At 46.0% G+C, this 23,678-nt stretch overlaps 1 protein-coding gene across 2 annotated transcripts in view; it reads left to right on the top strand.

Moving 5' to 3' along the window:
• Positions 1–17,152, top strand: part of PBX1 (PBX homeobox 1) — a 324,444-nt gene extending 307,292 nt beyond the window's left edge. For both annotated transcript variants that reach the window (XM_038586229.1, XM_038586235.1), the window contains one exon: positions 16,753–17,152. In XM_038586229.1, coding sequence (XP_038442157.1) covers positions 16,753–16,773 — 21 coding nt within the window. In that variant the 3' untranslated portion in view covers positions 16,774–17,152. The remainder of the gene's footprint in view (positions 1–16,752) is intronic.
• The last annotated feature ends 6,526 nt before the right edge of the window (positions 17,153–23,678 follow it).

Genomic DNA, 23,678 nt, shown 5'->3' with positions numbered 1-23,678 from the left:
AGACGCCCCAGGGGGTGGGTCATGGTGCCCCGGTGTCCAGCTGGGCCAGAGCCAGAGGAGACTCCTAGGGGAGGCCACGCTCCCGGCCAGTGAATGGTCTGTCTGCACCGAGTGCTCCTTCCTTCCCTCAGTGGAGGGTTCCAGAAGGGCTCGGAGGCCGCGAGACCAAGCCCATTTGGCTCCGTGCCTCTGGGGTTGCAGGGCTGGGAGGGCTGGTGTGAGCCCCACGGTTAGGGGTGCAGCCTTTTCACGGGAAACCTTCCTGCTCTGAGCTGGAGCTCGCTCGGACCTGAGTCCTAGGGGCTCCCCTGCAGGCAGGAACCCCCACCTGGGGTGTAAGGAAGGCCTCGTGCTCTGAAACCTCGCTGATGTGCGAGCAATGTGGGCAAAGGGTGGGTGGGGCCAAAGGAAGAAGCCTGTGACATTGTGGGCTTGGAAAGTGTCAGAAAAGGCTGGGTTTGGGTCACTGAGTATGAAGAAATTCTGTCCTGCGTTTCATGGGCCCTTAACGAATCCATAGTGGCTGGAAGTCAGTGAGAGGCTGCGTGGAAGGTCTGGGCTCACAGCAGGGGCCCTGGGAGTCTGTGGCCTGGAATGCCTCCCCCACCAGGTGATGTTCTGTCGGGAGCAGATGTGGATCAGGACTCAGATGCTTGAGTCCCTCTAAGAGCTGGTGATGACCTTGCGACTCAGCCGGGAAGGCACCCGACTGAGGTTGTTCTGGCTCCACGTTCCTCCTCTCCCCTGGGTCCTCGGTTCTCTGTGTGGGGCTGGGGGATCTTGGCTGGTGGACGAGAAGGGTTCTCCTGGCCACTGGCAAGTAGGCCTCTGACCCTTTGAATGTTGGTTGTTTTTCTTTTTTTAATAAAGTTTTAATTTATTTATTTCTTTGAGAGAGAGAGCTGAACAGGGAGCCCGATATGGGGCTCGATCCCAGGACCCCAGCCAAAGGCGGACCTTTAACCGACTGAGCGACTCAGGTGCCCCTGAATGTTGGTTTTTATCTCCAGCATGAATTGATAATAAGCTTGTATTTTAACAAAACCTAAATACCAGGGGATCCCTGGGTGGCTCAGTGGGTTTAGCGCCGCCTTTGGCCCAGGGAGGGGGGAGAGTCCCGCGTTGGGCATCCTACATGGAGCCTGCTTCTCCCTCTGCCTGTGCCTCTGCCTCTCTCTCTCTCTCTCTCTCTCTCTCTCTATATATATATATATATATATATATATATATATCATGAATAAATAAATAAAATCTTAAAAAAAACAAACACCTAAATACCACCACAGTGATGCCCCCCGCCCCAAACAGCCCCCGACGTTGTATACATCAGTGTAGGCTGTTAGATGCTGCATCTCAGCTGGCAGTGAAACACTTGAAGCCCACAAGTCTAAATCCATTGTGAAAACCCCACGAGATCCAGCTACCTCCTGTCCCGCTCTTCAGGGAGCCTGGACATCTCCTACAGGCAGGGGGAGGCAGCTTAACTTCCCCATTTGGCTCCCTGTGCATCAATTGAAGCTCCTGAGTGTTCAGCTGTCCTGGTCAACACCACCGTCACTTATTTGATGAGAATTAACACCTTCTAAGTTCGGGCCTTAGGGTCATCACCAGGGATAGGTGATGAACAAAGCAGAGTGAAGCCCCCCACCCCTTGTGAGAACACACATTAGGGTAAAGGAGAGAGGCCCACACAAAATAAACAAGTAACATAGTGAGAATGTTAGTGGTCAGTGCCAAAAAGAAAGGTTAGCAGAGGAGGAAGGGAGTGAACGTCTGTCTGGGACAGGCGGGAGGACCACTGGGATGACCGGGGAGGGCCTCTGTAAGAAGGTGACGTGTGAACAGGGCGGAGGAGACGTGAGGCAGCAAGCTGATGGATACGTGGGGCACAAGCAATGTGGTCAGAACCAGCGTATTCAAAGGTCCTGAGGCAGACACATGCCTGGTGCTTCGAGGAGCAGCACAGAGGCCAGCATGGCTCGAACAGAGGGGACAAGGGGACAGCTATAGATAGGAGAACTAGGCCATTGCCAGGACCATAGCTTCTATTTGGGCCGACATGAAAAAGCTCTGGAGGGTTTAGTAGAGGAGCACTTACCTGGAACTCAGGTGATCTGGGTCCAGGTCTCAGCTTTGCTCCTAACAAGCCCTATTACCAAGTACTTTAAATGATTTTCACCCTAAAATTACTTCCATCAACCTTAGTTTCATCACCTTTAGAAGAAGGAGTCTATGCTTTTGAATTCTATCTTTGTTCCAGCTCTAACATTCTGTGATTCTAGTTAAATGAATTTAAAAATAAATCAGGGGAACTGTTCGTTAGCATCTCAAGGGCCAATCTCCACGGCCTTCCTTGGCCGGGGTTCCTCTGGAAGGTCACGTGAGAGCCCGGGAGGACGTTACTCCTTATCTCCTATTTAGTTGAGGCGTGGGGACTGATCGGAGGTATAGAAGATTCATCGACATCGCTGTGGGAGCCTTAAATCCTCCTTTCCCAAATGCTTATCAACTAGGTCAAGCTGATTATCTTCCACCCCTTGGTTTTATAATCATTATTATCATTATTTCCTCCAATTTAATTGAGCCCCTCTGACATACTCTGCTCAATGCTCAATGGAGGACAAAAAGGACACAAGACAGGTTCTCCGTCCCTGGAGTGTTGACGATCTTGTTGGGCAACAACTTGTCTAGTTTAACGCAAGACAAAATGTACTAAATATCAGTACAGAATGGTAAACAGTAGGCGCCTAATGAGAGTTACACAGAGTGGGAGCTCCAGAGGCTCAGAGAAGGGAGTGCTCTCACTGGCCACAGGGCCCGGAGGGACCCCTGGAGGATTCAGGGTGACAGCCAGGCCTCCAAGGCCAGGTAAGAACTCGATGGGTGGATATTACTGCCTCCAGTGTATTAGCCCAGTAAAGCAGGCGTTAACGTCGTGGGTAAATACAGGTGAAGCGGGTTGGCAGTTGATCGTGTGCCCCCAGGCAGACCGTCGGTGATTTGGGTTTTCATGAACTGATGGAGAACAGATTCCCACAGGTTTCACGACATCTCATTTTAGGACGCCCTAGAGCGCCCGCCCCATCACAGGCAGATGGGTTGGATCTTGGCGGGAAGCTCAGTTTTGGAGACAAGTGATTCCCGGAGCCTCGCTGAGGCTCTCAGGACATCTACTGGTTTGTCAAATCCATCCCCCCGCCGTCCCCAGAGAGTCAAAGAGGTGGCAAAGATGGCCAGCGGCCCTTTTGCGACGGCCTGTCGTAGACTCCCGGGACCTCAGAGTTGGAAGGAAGCTCCTCTCGGGCTGAATAAACCATTGTCTCCCTGCTGCTCTCCTGGATCCCGTGCCCCGAGATAGCACAAATGAGGGGATTTTTATACTTGTCTGTCGAAAAGAACACACGAGATTGGCAGTTTCCCTTTCCAAGGACAGAGACCCTTCCCCATCTCTGTGTCCTCCTTATCTAGCCTACGAGCCTACAGTAGATGCTCCCTAAATGTTGGAAGCAGCGATGCACCAGCTCCGTTCATCTTAATCTTTTGGGGAGTCTCAGGTTCCATAAAGGATCTGAAGAAGGCCTCGAAGCCTCTCCCTAGAGAAAAACGCACATCCGCACATACTTACAGGGTTTTGCCAATGATTCCTGGGCCCCAGGGACTGAGGGTGGAGCTCTCTCTGGGGACATCCTTCCTTCGGGGACACTCCTGGAGGTGGGACTTCCCGCCTTCCCACGTGGGAATGGTGTTAATGGTCAGAAGGATCGTTTTTTATATGTAGCACAGCACCCGTCCTTTCTGGAATTCCACCCTTGTCCTAGCTCCCTGCTAAGCAACTCCAGGCAGGGAAAGAGCTGGGGGTTGGTACCCAGGGGCCCTAACTCGGCATCCTGCGTGTAACTGCTTTGTGCTGGGGGACCCTCGTCCTGAGCTTCCCCGGTCTTCCTTTTGCTTCTGCTGCTCTTTGCTCTGATGGAGCTTACGCCTCCTCGCTTATCCTGATTCTGTCTTTGAAGAACCCCTGCTACCACCCTGAGAGGAGCCACAGGTAGCTGGTGTTCTTTCTCTGTTTCCAGACAGTGGGCTTGCCTTTAAGCTGCCGAAGACTGCATTTGCTTTGTGGCAGCCACCTCATGCCATTGACCCAGCAACGAGCTCCGGGTCGGGTAGGGCCCTGGGTCTTCTCCAGGGGTGCCCTTGCCATGCGCTGTCTCCCCACTGAGCATGTGTGCAGCTTGCCGTTCACACCTGACCACAGGACTTTCACATCTCTCCCTGTCAAATGCCATCCTAACAGACCTGGGCCTTGAGTCCAGCCTGCTGAGATCCTTCTGGATTCTGCTCTTGTCATCCAACGTATCAGCTCATTACTCACAGACGATGTGTTGAGTGCGCCACAAAGAGCGGCCAGTTTGGTGTACGTCTCCGGCAGGTCTTGTGCTTCACATGACACGACATTTCACTCTGCCCTCACTTCAGCTCTGAGGTGTGTGCTGTCCCTGTTTGGTAGGTCAGCATGTGGTGGCTAAGGGGGGTTAAGTACCTGTCCAGGGACACACAGCCCATGTGGGGTAGAATCAGGATGCGAACCCCACTCCATCTGACTCCGAAGGCCATGCACAGAGCCACTCTGCTGTGCTGCTTTCACCCGGCTCAGTAATATGTGTAGCAAACACGAGAGCTCTTCAGGCTGAGGCTTGCTTCGTCATGGTCCTCCACCTTGGTCCTTTAATTGGAGAAATAAATACTTTTTTGTTGGCTTTTAATTTCAAAAATCTTGATTAAGTTTCTTTTAAGATTTTACTTATTTGAGACAGAGAGAAAACAAGCAGGAAAGAGAGGCAGAGGGAGAAGCAGGCTGCCTGGGGAGCAGGGAGCCCGATGCGGGACTCGATCCCAGGACCCTAAGATCATGACCTGTGCTGAAGGCAGACGCCCAACTGAGCCACCCATGCACCCCAAACCCTGATTACGTTTCTTAATAGTTTCTTTTGTGGCAGACATCTTTGCTTTGAGATCACTGAGACAAGACTTTCTTTAAAGTTTGTTCAAAAATAAAAGCTGAGCTCCTGGGCGGCTCAGTTTGTTAAGCATCTGCCTTTGGCTCAGGTCATGATCTCAGGGTCTTGGGATGGAGCCCTGCATTAGGCTCTTGGCTAAGCAGGGAGCCTGCTTCTCCCTCTCCCTCTACTCCTCCCCCTGCTTGTGCTCTCTCTCTCTCTCTCCCTTTCCCTTTCAAATAAATTTTAAAAATATTTCAAAAATAAATAAATAAATAAATAAATAAAAACAAAAGATAGGGACAAGAAGGAGAGAGTCTGCATCTACTTGCAAACAAACCCTCTGCGGATGACAAGTCCTGAGCAGCTGGGAAGGGGAGGGCTACATCCCCCAGAATTCTGGTGTGCACCATCCAAGAAACTTTTCTTTTTGGAGGCTCACCTGAGTTGTTGTTTTTTTTTTTTTTAACCCCTGTTGAGTATAGTTTAGCAGAAGACTCAGGCATTAGACCCTCCTGGAGTACAGTCCTCTCTTCCCCCATGTATTAGTAAGACAACTCTACTTATTTCTCTCTGCTGTGAGATCCCTGTCTTGACTGATTTTTTTATGTGTGCAAATGTATTAGATCACTTATATTATGATATTTTAAAATTATGTGCATTGTGGCTTATCACATGTTTAATGTATTAGTTTACACGTACACATAACTTCTTACTGTATAATTTTCACACGTTGCAATCCATACTCATAATCATCTTTCTACTCACGTTTTGTCAGAGGTGGAATCATTACAGATTGTTGTAGGTAGGAGAATGGGGGGCTCTGGAGCAGTGAGCTTGTTCCTCAAAACCCTCTTCCACCACAAAAGTCCCATACGTAGAGGCTCAACACTCACAATTTATACTAAATCTCTTTCCATATAGATTTACAGCCATCACAGAAAGGAAGGAATAGAAAACCCTTTGAGACAATTCAAACCATTCACCCTGCATATATTGGTGAAAAATCTCAGTCGGGGCACACTTGCCTAAAATGGCATGGCGCCTTGTCAGGGTTTATGCCGGCTGGGTTCTCGGGGAAGCAGACGCTGAAGTGAAGTTAGGATTCCTAAGTGCTTATCAGAGGATTACCTCTGTGAAGGAAAAAGCAGAAGGATGTGTGACTGGGCAGAGAAGAAGCAAATAATAATGCCGACCTGAAAACATCTCAGCCAACCCAACGGGAGGTTCTAAAACAAAGACCACCCAATGGAAGAGCCCTACTTGGGGCAGAAATGACCAAGCTGTGTCGCATGGCCATGTTCAATGGCTGTCTGTATGGATCCCGAAACGTCTCACCACCAGAGGCTCCCAGCTAAGCCCTGTCTTCAGAGCCGGGCAGGGAGGCCTTCCTTGAAGGGATACGTGAGCAGATGATGCACGTCTGTGTTTGCCACACGACTCAAATTTGCCCTCAGTAGGTTCCATACCTGTTCTGGAGGAACAGGAATAGGACTTCAGTGACTTCATAATAATAGTAATGCTTATTTTTATTCATTGAAAAGTAGGAGTATTGCCTTGATAGATACGCGACAAATGCCAAAAAAGGAAAAAAAATATACTTGTATATATGCCAGATGGCTTTTCATTAAAATATTTTACAGCGGGCACTTGGGCAAGCTATTGGAAATGGCCTAAGGTGTCTCCAGAGTGGAGGTCAGTGAACTCAGGACAGCCCCTTGGATTTCCATTAGTGAGTAGTTAGATGAAGCAATAAATAAATTATTATTAAGCACTTTGCAAATATAGTGTTATGCAAATGCTAAATAATCATAATAATATAGTAGTGTGCTGATCTTGATAAACGGGTCGGCTTCCATGTCATTTAAAATGGATGGCGCAGCAGTGTCTGTGAAGATGAATGAGGTCCGGGCTCACCTCACTCCGTAATGAGCACGGTGTCCTCTGCTGGGAGGCTCGGGCCTCCTCGTCAGTGGCTGCCTTCTCCTCTGGCCTCTGTGGGACAATTAGTGGAGGAGAGGGGGATGCAGCTTGGAGGGGGTAGGACAAGGCTCCGGTGCAGCGATGGGGAAGGTGGCCTCCGGTGAGTGCACGTGGATTTGCATTTCTGAGAAGTCAGGGCTCTTGGCCAAGAGGGATGGGGGCAGGGGATTAACATTTATTGAGTGCCTCCTGTGACCCAGACACTGTGCTCAGTGCTCTGTTTATTATCTCATTTATCCTCCAGGCCAGCACATTAAGGTAATAGAGGAATGGAATAAAGCAGAATGCATCACTGTTTTCTGTAGAAAAGCAGAAAGACTGGCCTCAGTGGTGGAGCTGCTGTCTTCTTTTTTGCATTCCGGCCAGCAGAAGGACCTGGAAGGTGGGGAGAGTCCCCCCAGGGAACCAGAGAAGGCTTGACCCCTTGATGCGCCACAGCCCCCACACGCTGGGGCCTCTCAGGACACACATTCTTGCGATGAGAGAGTCCCTCTCTCCTTTGGGGCTACACCTGGGTTAATGGCTCTCCTTGCCCCTCGCTGTGACCCTGATGCCCCAGGGGCTGCAGAGCACAGGGAACCTCATTTGGACCTTTCCAGTACCTTCCCAAAACACAGCAGACCTTGATAAAGGGTTCCTGTGAGCCACATACTCCATTGAGGGGTTTATGCTTACCATCTCATTGAATTCTCACGGGGTCCCCAAGACGCAGGATTTATTGTCCCTAACATCCTCATCACCTCAAGGAAGAACATGAAGATTTGGGTAAGTAACTCGCCAAAAGTCAGACGACTATTCACGGAGGAGGAGATGAGTTCCAGGTTGGTCAACAAAGTGGTAGAATCTTGTTATACTGGGTGGACTCCGAGGTCCTTGGGGATGCTTGGGGATTTGTTTCTTTTTTGCCCATCACTGGGCTGTGTTCTTAATAATGACTAATTACCTTTTGTTTAACATGTCAGATTTTGAGGGTATAAAAGTAGCTCAAGGGTTTGCTTTTTTTTTTAAGAAATAGCTTTATTGAGCATAAGTGTCATAAAATAAACTGCACATAGTTGAAGTATACAATTTGGTTAGTTTTGACAGACATAAGCACCAGTGACGCCATCACTGCAATCAAGATGATGAACATGTCCATCTCCTCCAAAAGTTTCCTTTTCCGTAATCCATCCCTCCCACCCCTCCTCACCCGATACCCTCCCCAGGCCACACTGATCTGTTTCCTGTCACTATTGTTAGTTTGCTTCTTCTAAGGTTTTGTATAAATGGAATCATGCAGTCTATGCTCTTTTCTTTGGGTCTGGTTTCTTTCACTCAGCATAATTATTTTGAGATTCATCCAAGTGTTTTCTTTTCCTTTGTTTTATTTACAGAGGCATAAGGACTTTGAATAATTTGTATGTATTTTATTTAATTTTAGCTTTGGATTCGGCCCAGAGTTCAAATTCCAGCTCTGTCACTTACTGTGTGTGTGCCAAGGGGCAAATCTCTTAACCTCTCCATGGTTCAATTTTCTCATCTGTGAGATGGGTATAACAAACACCCCATTGTGGGGTTCGTGTGAGGGTTAGATGGAGTAGGGTAGGTAAGGTGAATAGTGCAGGATCTGTACATGGTAAGAACTTGTTTTTACGATTCAAATAGAAATTTTTAACAATAAAGACAATATTTTCATCCAAATCTCTTTGACATGCCTCAGGTTTTCAATACCAAGTAATAGAATAATAGTAGGCAAGAACTACTATTTGGCCAGGTAGAAGGCCAATTGTGACATATAATCCTCAAAGAAACCTGTGAAGTATGTGGGTTCATATTTATGCCCACTTAGAGAGGAGGAAACTGAGACAGATGAGAGGTATGGTCATTTTCTATTCTCACCAATAGTAGGTGGTAGATTCAGCATTTGAACTGAAGCAGTCTGGCTCAAGACCCTGTATTATTTTCCATTATGATCTGGCTACCTTTTGGTATGCAGTGACATCATCCACAAACAAACACTAAGGTTTCACATTTTTTAAAAAGTATTTATTTTTTTATTTTTGAGAGGAGAGAGGGAGCATGAGTGGAGGGGCAGAGGGAGAGAGCAAGAATCCCCAGCGGACTCCCCACTGAGTTCAGAGCCCCATGCAGGGCTGTCTCAACAATCCTCAGATCATGACCAAAAGTCCGATGCTTACCCAACTGAGCCACACAAGCAGCCCTAAGGGTTCACATTTTAGGGAAAAAAAAAAAATCTAGATACGAAGACCATACCAATAACTAAATAAAAATTAGAAAAATGGCTAATGGAAGAATAAAATGATAGTCAGGACACCCACCAATTATTATTAAGGGATACCAAATATTTCAAATGTATTTTGGGCATATACTTGCAATTTGGAATTGTGAATGGTGATCCACACCTGATTCTAGGTTTCGCCATAAGTGAGTCAAAGACAAGGAATCCACAAAGAAGAAACTATGGCACCCAGAACCTATTCTGTCTTTCCCAGAAACACTGGGAAAACTTCTGAGTGTCTTATGTTTGAGCCTCAGGTTTAAAGCCAGCCAAGAGTGCAGCCCCGTCACTGAGCATGTGGTGTGGCTGCACGGTCCCACCTGAGCAGGAGGTACTCACCTCAAGTTTGAGGTTGCGTTGTCAATTTAGAGCCCCTTGGAATACTTGTTATTATAGAATAGAGAAACTCGGTTACATTAAGTACAGTAATAGATACTCACTAAAGATCTGTAATTTCGTCTAATAGAAGGAGGGACATTTTAATTCAGTTCAGGTGAGTGAGTCTTTCTTATTTGTCTGACAGAGAATCTGCTTTGAGATACTCCTTTCTGGAGTAAGTGATAGAGATTGAAGGATACAAATAAATTAATTTCAGTGCTAAGAAAGGCTTGCATTCAAAGGATATTTAGAAAGCAGAATCAATGGAGTGTGTATACCTAGAAGGAGGCATGAAGGGAAGATCAGGGTCCTCACTTTGAGAACTGTGAGCCACTCACAAAGAAAGAAAATTAGGATACACAGATTTTATAAAACAGGTAATGAGGATGATTTCTGGCATCTCCATCTGAGGTGTAATAGGAGATCCAGGGGGACACTTCCAACAAGTAGTTGTGTTTCTGGATCCTGAGCTCTGGTGAGAGGTCAAGGTTGCAGAGAAAGGTGTGTGTCATCAACATTTAGGATGTCGATGAGGCTGTAGGAGTGGATGAGGTCTCCCTGCGTGGGTGTGTGGAGTGGAAGCAGATGGTCAATACAGTGATGGAGAAAATACGGTTGACCAGATACCAGAATCAGAAGGCATATTACAGTCATGGGAATGGGACAATAAACCATAAAGATCTTTCCTTTGCCAACTCTTTCAAAATTTGTTCAGCATACGCTATTTATTCACTGTGAATAGATGGAAGCTCTAATCCAAATCCCATTGAACAGCAGGAAAAAGGAGCCCCAAGTAAACAGGAGCCTGCCCTGGGTGTGGTCCTTTACCTACTAGTTGGGGTAGAAGCACTTTGGGTGGCGGATGATGGACAGAGGTGCAGGTGGAATAGAATAGCTCCTTTGTTGCATTAAATACAAATCTGGCATAAACAATAGTATCTTCCTAAACCTGTCTTTCGTCAAGGATGGAGAAACTTGAGATACTGAACTGAAAAGAAGGCTTGTTTTTCCTGTTTCCTACTTGTGTGCTGTCCTCCTGCTACCTTAAACCATCGCTTCTCCTCTCCTCATAGCCCTGCTTCTCTATCGTTCAGCTAACAAACACATGTTGAGCACCTTCTATGCGGAGACTCTGTGTGAAGTGCTAGGGCACAAAGAGGAAGGGTATTTGGTTCCTGCCATTGAGAAGCAGAGAGTACACTCAGTGGTAGTGTGCTAATTATCAAAACCGTCTCATTGGTGTAGTCCTTTGCAGGTGTCAAAGAACTGTCATCTACAATATATTGTTGGCATTCTACAACACGGGGGTGGAGGAAGTAGGGCAGTGATGATTATTACTATGCATCAGTAGCTGAGACGCAGAAGTAGAATGACTTGGGGAAGGGCAGTCGGTGGCTGAGATCCAGATCTTTTGGCCAAGAGTTCTTTCTGCTAAGGGGAACGTTTTCCCCGGCACTCTCATCCTGGGCACCTTGCCTTTGCAATTTCCTGGTTGTCTATTTTATCTCTTTCAGCTGACAAATTTGACAGGTCCTTGGGGAATACTGACTCCAGAATAACTTGCCTTTGGTCAAGTGCTAAATCCCATAGGTGTAGGACAGACTTTGGAGGAGCCACCATCGCTGTCCCTGCCCCCCCAACCCCCACTGTTTGTCTGGAGGGAAGTATGCTTATCAGCTCTGTACGTACCAGGGAGCAGCTAGCAAAACCAAATTAGCTCAAACTGGCTGCCTTTCAGGTCAGCTAATTAAATTAGCTATTGTTGCATTACTGATAAGGACAGTTTGGAAAAGGAAAAAAGCCACTCATCCCAGCAGCCATAACACTAAAGCCAAGAAAATGTGTTAATGGGAACACTCGGAAATGAAACCCCTCAGACGAGCAGCAGTACCTGGGGGGTCTTTGGTAGTCTGTTCTCCTGGCCATCTGCTCCCAGCTCAGTACTCCCAGCCCTCTCTGGCTCTGGTCCTTGTGGGCACTGCTGGTACCCAGCTGCAGCCAGGGAAACCCTTTCCTCTCCCCACACCGTGAGCCCATCTTCCTGGGAGTCTGCAGAGAAGTGAGGATTTTTCTGGGAGAGAACAGCTTACTCTTGTTTACTACCATTGGATCTCTCCATTGTATAAAAGCTGGTTGGTGTTTTCAAAGAGCCCTTGAGAGAAAGAAAGAAAGGAAGAAAGAAAGAAAGAAAGAAAGAAAGAAAGAAAGAAAGAAAGAGAAAGAAAGAAGAAAGAAAGAAAGAAAGAAAGAAAGAAAGAAAACATAAACGAAAGGAGGAAAGAAGGACGAAGGAAGGAAGAGCAGGAAGAAGGAAAAAGAGAAGGAACGAAGGACGGAAGGAAGCAGTCACGAAGAAGGAGAGGAAGGAAAGAAAGACTAGGGAGGTATTGCCTCTTTGGTAAGGAGCCCGAGAGGAAGTTTTTATCTTTAGTGAAGGAGGGAAGAGGGAGGAAGAAGGAGGAGGAAAAGTCCTAAAAGCTTACACTTTTCCTTTTTTAGGAAAAAAGTCCTAAAAGCTTATACTGTCTACTTCCCAGTGTCTGCCCCTTGCTAACACCATCTCCACCATTCCGGGCAGTGTTGGTGAAGGTGTGACTAAATTGGCCGCCATCCTAGGTGAATTTGCACACAGAATCTACCCTACTCCATTAGCCTCCCTCCTAGGACTCCAGGTCTTGAGCAGAAAGATGCAAGGTCAAAGTGCCAGGAGCTCATTTGCTTCAGCAGCAGAACCTCAAGGAGAACTGCCCGGAGCCTGCAGCCCTCCCCCAGCCGCCCGCCCCCCACAGCCCTGCCCACCTCGCTGTCCCGGTTCTGTCTCCTGCCAGGACTGATTGTCTAGGCTTCCCAAAGTTCTCTGAGTGAACTGACAACTTTCCCATTCATTCCTTTTCTGCTTCAAAGAACCAGAGTCTGTTGCACCCAATCCAAATGGTCTCAAGATTGTTTAGTCCAACCCCCTTCTCTAACAGCTGAGGCTGAGGACCAGAGAGACTGAGTGATTTTCTCAAACTCACACAGATGGTAATTGGCAGATCTGGGGCCAGAGCCCAGACTTCCAAAGCCATGAACTCATGCTGCCCTAATCCAGGGCTCACTGTGCAGAAAGTGAAGGTGACTCCAGGGATCCCACCTGAGAGTCAGTCCTCCCCCGCAGGAGAGCCTGGGAAGTTCTCATTGCTTTCCCTCCTTTTCATGACCCCCTTCTTTTCTTCTTCTTCTTCTTGTTCTTTTTTTTTTTTTTTATGGCAGGAGGGTGTGATGGTGGGGGGTGGGGTGGGGGATTTACTAAAAAAAATTCATTGGAATTCACATATGATGCAATTAAGCATCTCAAAGTATACAATTCAGGGTTATTTGCAGGACTTACAATGTTGTACAGCAAGAGGCATTCCAAAATTCCAAAACATTTTCATCATCCCACAGAGACCCCATACTCACTCCTCGAGTCGCTCCTCGTACTTCCCACCCCCCTCACCTGGTAACCTCTGATCTGCTTCCTGCCTCTATGGATTTGCCTATAACAGATGTAGGATGTTAAAGATGTGCTTTCGTGTTGGGCTTCTCTCACTCAGGTCTCTCTCAAGGTCCATCTATGTGGTCGCATGAAACCCTGCTGCATTGCTTTTCAGGGCTGAATAATATTCTAGGGCAGGGCTATAGCGCATCATCCATTCACCTATTCATGGGAATTTGAGTTGTTTCCACCTTTTGGTTTTTATGATATTGTGGCTGTAAACATCCGTGTGCATGCAAGTTTCCGGGTTGAGACATGTTTTCATTTCTCCTGGGCATATACCTACGAGTGGAAGTGCTGGGTCCTGCAGTAACTCAATGTTTAACTTTTGGAGACGAAGCCAGATCATTTTCCACAGCATATTCCTACCGGAGGTCTTGACCTGACTATGCCCTGCTTGTCTCTGTGCCCGGTTCAGAGCCTGCATCTTGTCGGGGTTACAATGGAGGAAATGTTTTATGATCTTAAAAGAAGCCATTAAAGGGACAATGATCTCTTCGGAGAAAAATAAGTGCCAATTTTTATGTGTTAAGTGTTATAAGGCGGGTGTGAAGTCTTGGGGGTGGAAGGGTGACACAGGTCTTATTCCACAGGGAGGTGAACTTGGAGCTCTCAGGATAACAGGAAGGAAGGAGGAGGAAAAGTGGAAGGAAGAAGGGAGACAGAAAAGGAGCCTAAAAAGGAGCAGAAAGCTGAGTCCTGGGTACTGGGGGATGGGAATCCTTCTAAACTTGGCTTCCCAGAATTCTCCTGCAAAAGATACTATACTTTCAAATACTGGGAATAGATGCTTTTCCTCATGACGGTGGCTCCTAATTCTGAAGAAGGGGTTACATTACATTGGGCGTGAAGTGGTGTGAGACAGAAGCAAAATTCAAGGAGTCTCTAAGAGGCTGAGAGGCACGGACATAAGCAAACAGCCCCCCTCTTTGCCACACCTCCCTGGTGCCTACCTTGGATTAGCAGAAATCTGGGAGAGGACATCAGCCTTATCCAAGCCATGGGATTACCCCAGATGGGACAGGGATGACTCCCTATTCTTTTGATTAGGTAAATTCTATTTCAGATTTTTCATATCATGGGATAACATCCTTCTGAGAGAAAACACGTGAAATATAAACCTATTGTTACAGTTGTCCAGTGTAAGGTCATGCAGGCAGTGTCTACTCTCATTATGAAATGTGGAATTTCTATAGATCAAGCGTATTCTTAAACCCTCAACACCCAGAGCTGGAGTACTTTCTACTGAATTAATGAACACTGACATTGAGGGAGGCAGTGATATCAAGGACAGGAACAGCTGGACTTATTTTATAGGGCAGCTTGTAATTATAATTGGAAAAATAACATGTATGCTATGCTATCAGATACATGCTTACTCTATTTTTTTAAAGATTTTATTTACTTATTCATGAGAGACAGAGAGAGAGAGAGAGAGGGAGAGAGCGAGAGAGAGAGGCAGAGACACAGGCAGAGGGAGAAGCAGGCTCCATGCAGGGAGCCCGACGTGGGACTCGATCCCAGGATCACGCCCTGGGCCGAAGGTGGACGCTCAACCACTGAGCCACCCCAGGCGTCCCTGCATGCTTACTTTAAATTTCAAGATTTATTTCTTTATTTTAAAGAGAGAGAAAGAGAATGTGAGCAGGAAGGGCAGAAGGAGGAGGAGGGAGAAACCTCAAGCAGACTCCCCCCTGGGTGCAGAGCCGGATGCGGGGCTCGATCCCATGACCCTGAGATCATGACCTGAACCAAAACCAAGAGCTGGTCACCCAGCTGACTGCACCACCCAGGCGCCCTCATATTTATTTTTAATTTAGAAATACATTCTCTAAGTCTACTTTCTTTATCTGCAGACAAGAAAGTTCAACTGTCTTCTCTCCCTTAAGCTCTGGCATTCTAAGCTAAATGGGGAATTACAAACAGTAGTGAACTCCATGGGAAATTACAACAGTTAGTGAATTGGGTGTATTTACTGACATAATTGATTTTAAAAAATCGTCCAAGCCCTTAAGATAAAGATATAAGGGGGGGAAAAAACTTGCTAGAGAAGCTGTTCTAAGAGACGTTGGTCCCCAAATCAAGCTCTCCCCTCCGTGCTCATTATGAGGTGTGCTGAAAGGAAGTTGAGGCCCCCACTGCTTGCGGGTGGGGTGCTGATTCCATGCATAATATGTTACTGAGAAGACGCTGTCAGTGCCTCTGACCCAGAAGAGATCAGTCTCCTGAGAGTGTCAATCAATTGTTATATTGGGAATTTGATGGAAAGAAGTAGCCTACCCCTGGGCAAATGGACACCCTCATAGGGTCCAGTAAAGTGGAATATAATTCTTGCTTATTTTCCTTGTATAAAATAACATGAAATCATTGCACAAAATGTAAAAGTGGGAAAATATTGTAATTCTATTACCCTAACACAGTAATACTCATTTTCTGACATTCATCTCTCTGTGCTATTATATATGTTTGTAATTAATGTTTTGGCAATTTGTCAATAGATGGGTTTATTGCAAAAAGCTTGTCAGCCTGAGCTTGACATATGATTCAGAAGTTAGGATTCTGGTTCTTTTCGCAACTTGATTAGATGTTCTTTCTCTCCTCTTGATCCCCTGGCCACCAAATCAAATACAGATGCTCTTCCTCCCCTTCTGTAGGGACTGGGGATAAAGCTTCATGTCTGTGGGGTGATATTAGCTATTCAGAGACAGGTACACATTAAACTTTAGAAACATTATTAACTTTTGAAAAGACTACTTTTTAAAAGATTTTATATAAAAAAATAAAATAAATAATAAATACAAAATAAATAAAATATAAGATTTTATATCTAAGCAATCTCGACACCCAACATGAGGCTCAACCTTACAACCCCATAATCAAGAGTCACACGCTACAGACTGAACCAACCAGGTGCCTCCAAAACTATTTTTATTCTCTGAAAATGCTTTTGTATTAAAGCCTGGTTCTGTGTATACATAGATTCATTAAAAGAGGAGACAGTTCAGTAATGCTCCCTCTTCAACCTTTGTTGATGCATACTAGGATCAGGAGAGGCCATCCTTTATCAATTGTCTTTAGATGGAAACATAAAAATGAGGTGCAGAGGAAAACTGCTGGACTCAAATTAAGAGCCTGTAGATTTAAGCTCTAAGTTTGCAATTGATCATTGCTTCATCTGTAAAACACGGGTAATAATAATTTTCACAGGGTTGTTATGAAGATTTAACAAACTAATGTAAGAGAATGTGCTACACAAATGATCCGCTTGTTTTCCTTATGAAGAAATTATAAACAGTTACTCCACTGAACTCTTCCTAATATTTATCACAGAGAATTTTTTCCCACGTTATATGAATGAAAAAGTAACTTCCATTTTTGATGGCCGATGAGCCATTTCCTGCATCATCTAGGGCTGGGCCTTTTCCTTCTCCTACTATTTTCAGCTGGTTAGCTGCTCGTTGAGATCTTGCCAGAGGGTGGGCAAAAGAAATAAAAGCTGAAATCGGTCAATTTGACTCTTTGATAGCAGCCCTGATGAAAGATTTGTGGAAGAGGGTGTTGAAGTTGTGAGTTAAACTGGGATTTTACCTTCTTACCAGGAAATTGCAAGAACCTACTGATCGTTTGGATGTCCTGGTGGTGACAGCTACTCCTCTCCTCTTGACTGAAGAAATGTCTTCCTCTACGCGGAAAGTGGTCTGTCTTCCAGAATGACACATATTGACTTTTGAAGGAGTAAGAGGATACCCGCTGGCCAGTCGTATCAGCCCGAACATCTCTGGTGAGCCGTGGGCTGGCAGATGTTGCAAGTAGATGGCTGTTGCATCAACAGAATCCCAAAGCAATAATCACTCTTCTTTCTATTCCCCACTAATCCGGGAATCAAAAAATCACCTGTAAGCATTTACCATGCACTGCCATATAATATAAAATGTGGTGAGTACCTAGCTATAGAAGGCAACTTCTTAACCCTCAATAAAATTATAATGCATTAAGAAAGCGAGAGTTGTGCATGCGAAAATACAACCGACTACATGGGGAGAAGATCTTGAACACATTTAGAGCATCTCCCACCTGCCAGTCCCTGTGCAAGGTGCTGTATGTGTATTAGTTTATCTAGTCCCCACCACATCCCTGAGAGGCATTCCTATCCTTGTCCTGTGGATGATGCTGCTGGGAGGTAGAGATGTTTAATAACTTGCTCAAGGTTACGTAGCCAGAAAAGTGTGGAGCCTGTTTTCAAGCTTAGATGTGTCTAGCTCCACAGAATATGCTCTGTTACTAACCCTCTGACACAGACAGAAGTCAGAGCTCAGAGACATCGTCTGGGTAGATGGGTCAGGACAAGATGCTTTTAAAATGCCCCTCAGTAAAATACATTGATGAAGTTTACCAAGTCCATTAATTGGTTTGGGAGAGATTTCTGGCCCGAGAGTAAATATCTGGATTCTGGAGGCCGGGGTGGTGGAGTGGAAATGACAGCACTCTGGTCACAGCTCAGCCACCACCTGCATGTGTTCACCTGAGCATGTTGCTTCCCTCTTGTAGGCTTTTGTGTCATCATCTGTAACAGAGAGCGTTTCTGGATTCTCCAAGGTTGCTCCCACTCCATCACTGGGCAGGTGTATGGTATACTAGCTTCGAAGTCAAGTAGACTTGAGTTTGAATCCTGACCCTATCTTCAAGAGGTGTTCTGTTGGGCAAGTCATTTAACCATCTGTACAATGAACGTAATAATACCTACCTCAAGGTCTTTGCCTTTATTGCTCCTCTTTGGAATGGTCTTCTGTTATTCAGTTATTCACAGAGGTCACCCTTTTACCTCCTTCAGGGCTTCACTCAGCTTACTTTTTTAGTGAAACTTTCCTTGGACATGACATCTACACTTGCAAACCACCTGGCATTTCCTGTCTTCTTTCCTCATTTTATTATTCTCCTTAACACCTGACACCTAACACACTATATATAGCACTTAAGAATCTTATTTATTGCTTGTTTCTCACCTCTAGAATGTAAGCTCTATAAGGGCAGGGTGTTTTGTATTCTTTACTGCTGTATCTCCAGTTTCTAGAATGATTTAGGTGCTTAATAAATATTTGTTGCATAAATGACTGGTTGTTGTGAGGATAATATGAGTGATGTGCTTTGCACAGAGTCCAGCACTAGCAAATACTCTACACACAGTACCTGTCTGTTTCCATTACAATTTCTTTATTACTTTGCCATGCCTCGGTGTTCTCTTCCCCTCCAGATAATCTGGGATGAACATTCTGATCCTTTTGGTAATGTGAAAGCCTGACTTTGTTTAGATCAATCTAGAAGCAAGAGTAATTATCCATTGTGGGGGAAATTTTAAAAAAGAGGCTTTGCCTAGTAGCTCTTTCAAATAACTAAAGGTGTGGTCACAGGGATAGAAATTCCAGGAAGCATATTTCTGCTACATAAGAAATGGTCTCTAAAACTGGTTGTCTAATGATGATAAAAGCTGTCTCAGGAGGTAACGAACTGCTCATGCATAGAGGTCTCCTAGAAGCTGGATAGCCACATCTCAATGACCCTGGGTATAATTATTGTAATGAAAGACAACTTGGAATCCAGCGAGGGAGATTATGCACTTAGAGCGCCATGGAGATGGTTGGTAAAACATGGCATCTCTAGGGGCAAGATGGAGAAGTAGCCAATAAAAATGTCGCTGGATCTGTACAATTGAAGAAACCAAGGATCCATGATCAGGAGGCTGAGCACAGCCACCTCAACTACAAGTCAAAATCTCTTACCCAGCTTCCAGACATGAGTCATTTTTCAGACCCAGGACCCACTGACAGTAGGAATGGCTGAGGCTCCAGGTGGAAAAAACTTCTCAAATATCATAGTATGTATATATGGTAATGATTTTCCAAGTTCTTCCCCCAAAGGTCCTTGGCTCTCTTCAGATAAGCATACGCTGGGGGAGGAAGACTACTGAAGCATTTGAAGGCTCTTAGGTCTCAAGCCGACATTGATGTCTGGAACTGAGATAAATATCATGGATGTGTTGTTAGAGTACAAGTCCTAGGTCTGGTCCTTACTGCATTCTCTAGGTCCATGAACCCAACCTTGGTAATTTCCTCAGTCCCTAAATAAATGATTACAATGCCTAAACTTGATAGTTGATAGAAACCTCACACAGTTCCTTGGTCTGTGAGGTAAGAGCTATTGTAATGAGGAAGACCTGCTACAAGTTTCTGAACCTTCTCTTCCTCTACTTTGTGTGGTAAAAGAAGTGGACTGAAGTAAAGATACATAGAGACTCATGGGCATGGTGAAGGGCATGGCTAGTGTTTGGGGGCCTGGAAGAAGCGAGATTTAAGATCAGAAATAAGGAGATCCTGGGAAGACATATATGAATGGACTCATGGGTGTGGAACCATCCCTTCTTCAATGATTATCAGAGGAGATTCATCACAGAAGAAGCACTCAACAGCCAATTAGACAGAATGACTTCTCAAGTTGATATCAGCCTGTTTATATCATTGGCCACTCCAGTGTTAGCACAATGGGCCCATAAATGGAATGCTCACGGCAGCAGGGAACATGCATGGACTTCCATCCACCAAGCCTAATCTAGATACTGCCATTGTCAAATGTCTATGTAGCAACATCGACCAAACTGAACTCTCCAACCTCCCCTCAAATGGCACCATCCCAAGGAGACAAATCAACCACTTGATAGCAACTTAACAACCTGGAATCCCTTCTACTCCATAAAAGGCAAAAATGCAGCTTGACTGGAACCTACAGATATCCCACATTTGGGTTTGTCTTTCCTGCCTTCAAGGCCTTAGCTAGTACCACTCTTTGAGAGCTTCTAAAATCTACTAGCACAGGATTCCACATAATATTGCATTGGACCAAGAAACCTACTTCATAGCAAAGGAGGGGTGGCAGTAAGCACAGGATCCTGGGGTCTGCTTTCCCTATGATATTCAACATCATCCAGATGCAACTAGCAGGAGAGAGAGGATAAAATGGATTTCTGAAGAAAGCACCAATTTGGAGATGATACCTTGCAATGATGGAGCTCCTTTTTCCAGAACACACTGTACATCCTAAATCAATGGTCATGATATGGTGCTGGATCCCTGGGATGTAGAATGCATGAATCTGAGACCAAAGGGTAGAAGTCAAAGGGATCGTACTTCCATGACTCCCAGTGACCTACGTGGTGGGCAGTGGAGGGGGGTGGGGGGCAGTTGTGTGCTCCTTTCCCATACTTCTGGTCTCTGTGAGTTTGGAAGTCTGGTTCACAAAGGAGAAATACTTCTCCCAGAAGATGAGACAAGTGCCATTGGGCTAGAAGTTGCAGCTGCTGTCTAGGCACATTGGGCCCTTTGTGAGGAAAGACCAGCAGGTAAGGAAAGCAGTCAGGGGTAACTGATCCTGGTCAGAGAGTGTTGCTGTTATCAGTTGGATTGGGGAAGAATAGGTTTGGCGGTTGGTGGTTCTGGTCACCACACTTTCACACATGGTGCACGTGTACATATACACATGCATATGCATGTACACGCACACATACATATACACAGGTGTGCACACACGCATGTGTGTGTGGTTCTATCGGTTCTGTTTCCCTGGAGAACCCTGACTACTACAGTGCTCTAGGCAATGCCTGACAGATGAGGCCCAGCTCAACGTGTGTATGACACATTCTTTTCCGGCTTATGACAAACCTTCCCAAAGCCACTTCTAGCCCAGTCCTCCACATCCACCCCAGGGGAGTGGGATTTTCTGCTGCAATTCAGCCCTGGCACCTCCTGGTAGAGTCCTCCCCGCTCTGGTGGAGGATTTTTTCTGTCCCAGGATGCTCACCCCGTTGGCCTTCCCCTTCTCTTTTCACATGACCTGTCATTCTTTCCAATTTTAGGTGTTCTCTAGTAGGAGAGGTGATCCTGCACCGAGCAGACCCTATTAAATTCCTCTCTTACATGTTCAGCAGTTTTCCTGTTGAGGCCTGCGGTATTTCAAAAGTTAGTTCTTCTTAGGGAAAATAGGTGGGAGCTCAAGATGGAGGAGGGGACCATGGGTTGTATACCATTTGAACTAGTTCATCCTTTTTATTATTCTATTCTATTGTTGTACGGATGACCCTTTGGATGACATTTTAATTATGATGGCTCATACAGAAACTATCTCTGTTGTTCCAAAAAGGGCAATAAAAATTGCTGAATTTGTTTGAAAGCTTCTGGTTCACATGTGCAAATAATAAAAAAAAATGGAGAAACCCCGAGTAAGGCAAGAGCTGAGAAACCTGCCTCCTGCATCCCCCCCCCCCTTAAATGTGCCTCAACCTTCACCTTAAAAGAACAGATGGGAAAGCTGATTTTGGCAGCTACGAAATATTGTCCAGGTCTCTTATCTGTTTCAAGCCTCCACTGCTGCCCTCTCCCATTTCCACTGGCTCAGGCATCCCTGGGATGCTTAACCCATATTTCCAAGCACTGATATCTGTAGGGTTGGATGCAGCTTCCTTGGGCTGGTGAAGGGTTTGGGGGAAGTTAGTGGTGTGGCCGTGGAGTGTGCTTGGCTCAGTCTTCTCTTCCTAGTGAGAGCTTATAACGCCACTTCCCATGGGCATACTAATCTTCCATTGAACTTTGGTTTTGGAAGATGACCTTTACAACATCATCGAGTAACATGCTGATACTTGGGGTTCTTCTGTAAGCTGCAACCAGATTGCCCTCACTCTTCCTGGATGGATTATATGAACACACACACACACACACACACAGCGCCTTTTACACGTGATGGTCAGCCTTCCAGAACCTCTTGAGGCTGGTAGGACTATCTCTAAATGCGCTCTGTATAAATGAGGCTGGACTTGGGCCAGGTTTTGTGACGATGGGGCCTGGAGACAGGATGAAGTCCGGCAGTTAGGCAAAGGCAGGTGCCACCAACACACCTGCATCCAGCCTGGTACTTGGTGCAATGAGCCTGCAGTGCTTTTAAATCATTCTTTGAGCTTTGGAAAATGGGTCTCCTGCCTAAGCTGTGTCTGGCCTCATTCATCTGACATGTAAATCTCCCCACATGTAAGGAGAGCTACTTCCCCCTTGACAACTGGAAGAGTGCGGGGCCGCTTGCATGTTAGTAGGTGGGGCCTGAAGGTGGTAAAGATGGAGAGACAGTAGAGAGAGAAACAAGGACATCCCACTGCCTCCTCTTTCCCACTCACAGGCATGAGCATGGCACACAACGTGTGCAGCGTGCCCACCTTCTTCTCACGCATTAGCTTGAGGTCTGATGTTCTTGAGAGCGTCACAGCCTGGAAGTGAGATGGAATAGGATTTAGGGGCCCTGAAATGGTTTGGATTGAATTCTTCTGTTATTTAATTTTTCACATCCTTGTATTTTATCTCCTGACCTTGACCAGCTTCCTGAGGTGGTCCACCTGCCATGGCTGCCTCTGTGACCCCACCTCTGCCAAAGCACAACGCAAATGTGTTTGTTGTTCTCATTTATGTGTGAATAAGACCAGGAAGAAGACCGTGGGTGAAACTGGGGCTGAGAATTTGCCAGGATTCCCCCCAAATCTGATCTTCCCCAGGATTTATGGAATACTTTCATTTTGAGGGTCATTTTCTTTCTCTGTTAATGTACTTTCTCTCTGGGCATTCATTTTCTGGAAGAGGCCTGGACTGCTTTCCTGGAGTTTGGGGAGTCAGAAGGGATCTCAAAGCTCATTTTCTCTAATTCCCTACTTACCAGATGAATCCCCATTATTCATTGAATCATCCCAGTGGCCCCTAAGATGGGAGCTGTTGCGCCATCCCATGGAGCAGAACACTAAGTACCAGGGAGATGGTGCCATTTGCAGGACCACATAGATGGTCAGTAATGAGGTCAAAGGTTGGCCCAGTCACCCTTGACTTGGGTTGTTCCAGGGGTGTCCCACCTTAATTAGAGGTGCTTACACATCAGTCTAAGGATCATGCAGTTGGGAGCATTTTCATACATCTGTAACAAAACATGAAAACTAGACATATGCCAACATAGCTCACCAACTTCCTTTCTTGGAAAAGCCTGTCTTTTATGATGAGATGATGTCTTTCCTACATTTTTCACAAAGGTCTCTTCTTTATGAAATTATAGTGGTAATAATTGGGGGGTGGTTTATAGAAGTCCTTGGCAAACTAAAATACTGGCAATTATATGACACAGGCTTCAGTGTTTTAAAAAATCAAAAATCCTCAGGCTAGAAACAGCGCGAAATGATGCCACTTATAGTCTGCCAGCAGTGTTGGCAAAGATGAGCAGGAGGTCCCTGTAAGCATCCTCATCTTGTCGGGCAGCCATCATCACCCTACGCCCAGCATCAGCCTCGGCACCCTGGGGGTGGGACCCTGCCCTTGTGGCCCTGAAAGCTCCTGCCTGGCTCCTTGTGAGGACCCTGTGCAGGCCCAGGGGGTGGCCACAGGAGGTCTGCAAGGAATGGGAGCCCTCAGCTGTCCCAGGACCTTGGGGGCTTGGTAAGTGGATGGGCTGACTC

This window comes from Canis lupus, chromosome 38 (assembly GCF_011100685.1).
Source record: "Canis lupus familiaris isolate Mischka breed German Shepherd chromosome 38, alternate assembly UU_Cfam_GSD_1.0, whole genome shotgun sequence".
Lineage (NCBI taxonomy): Eukaryota > Metazoa > Chordata > Mammalia > Carnivora > Canidae > Canis > Canis lupus.
This window is presented reverse-complemented; position numbering and strand designations above follow the sequence as displayed.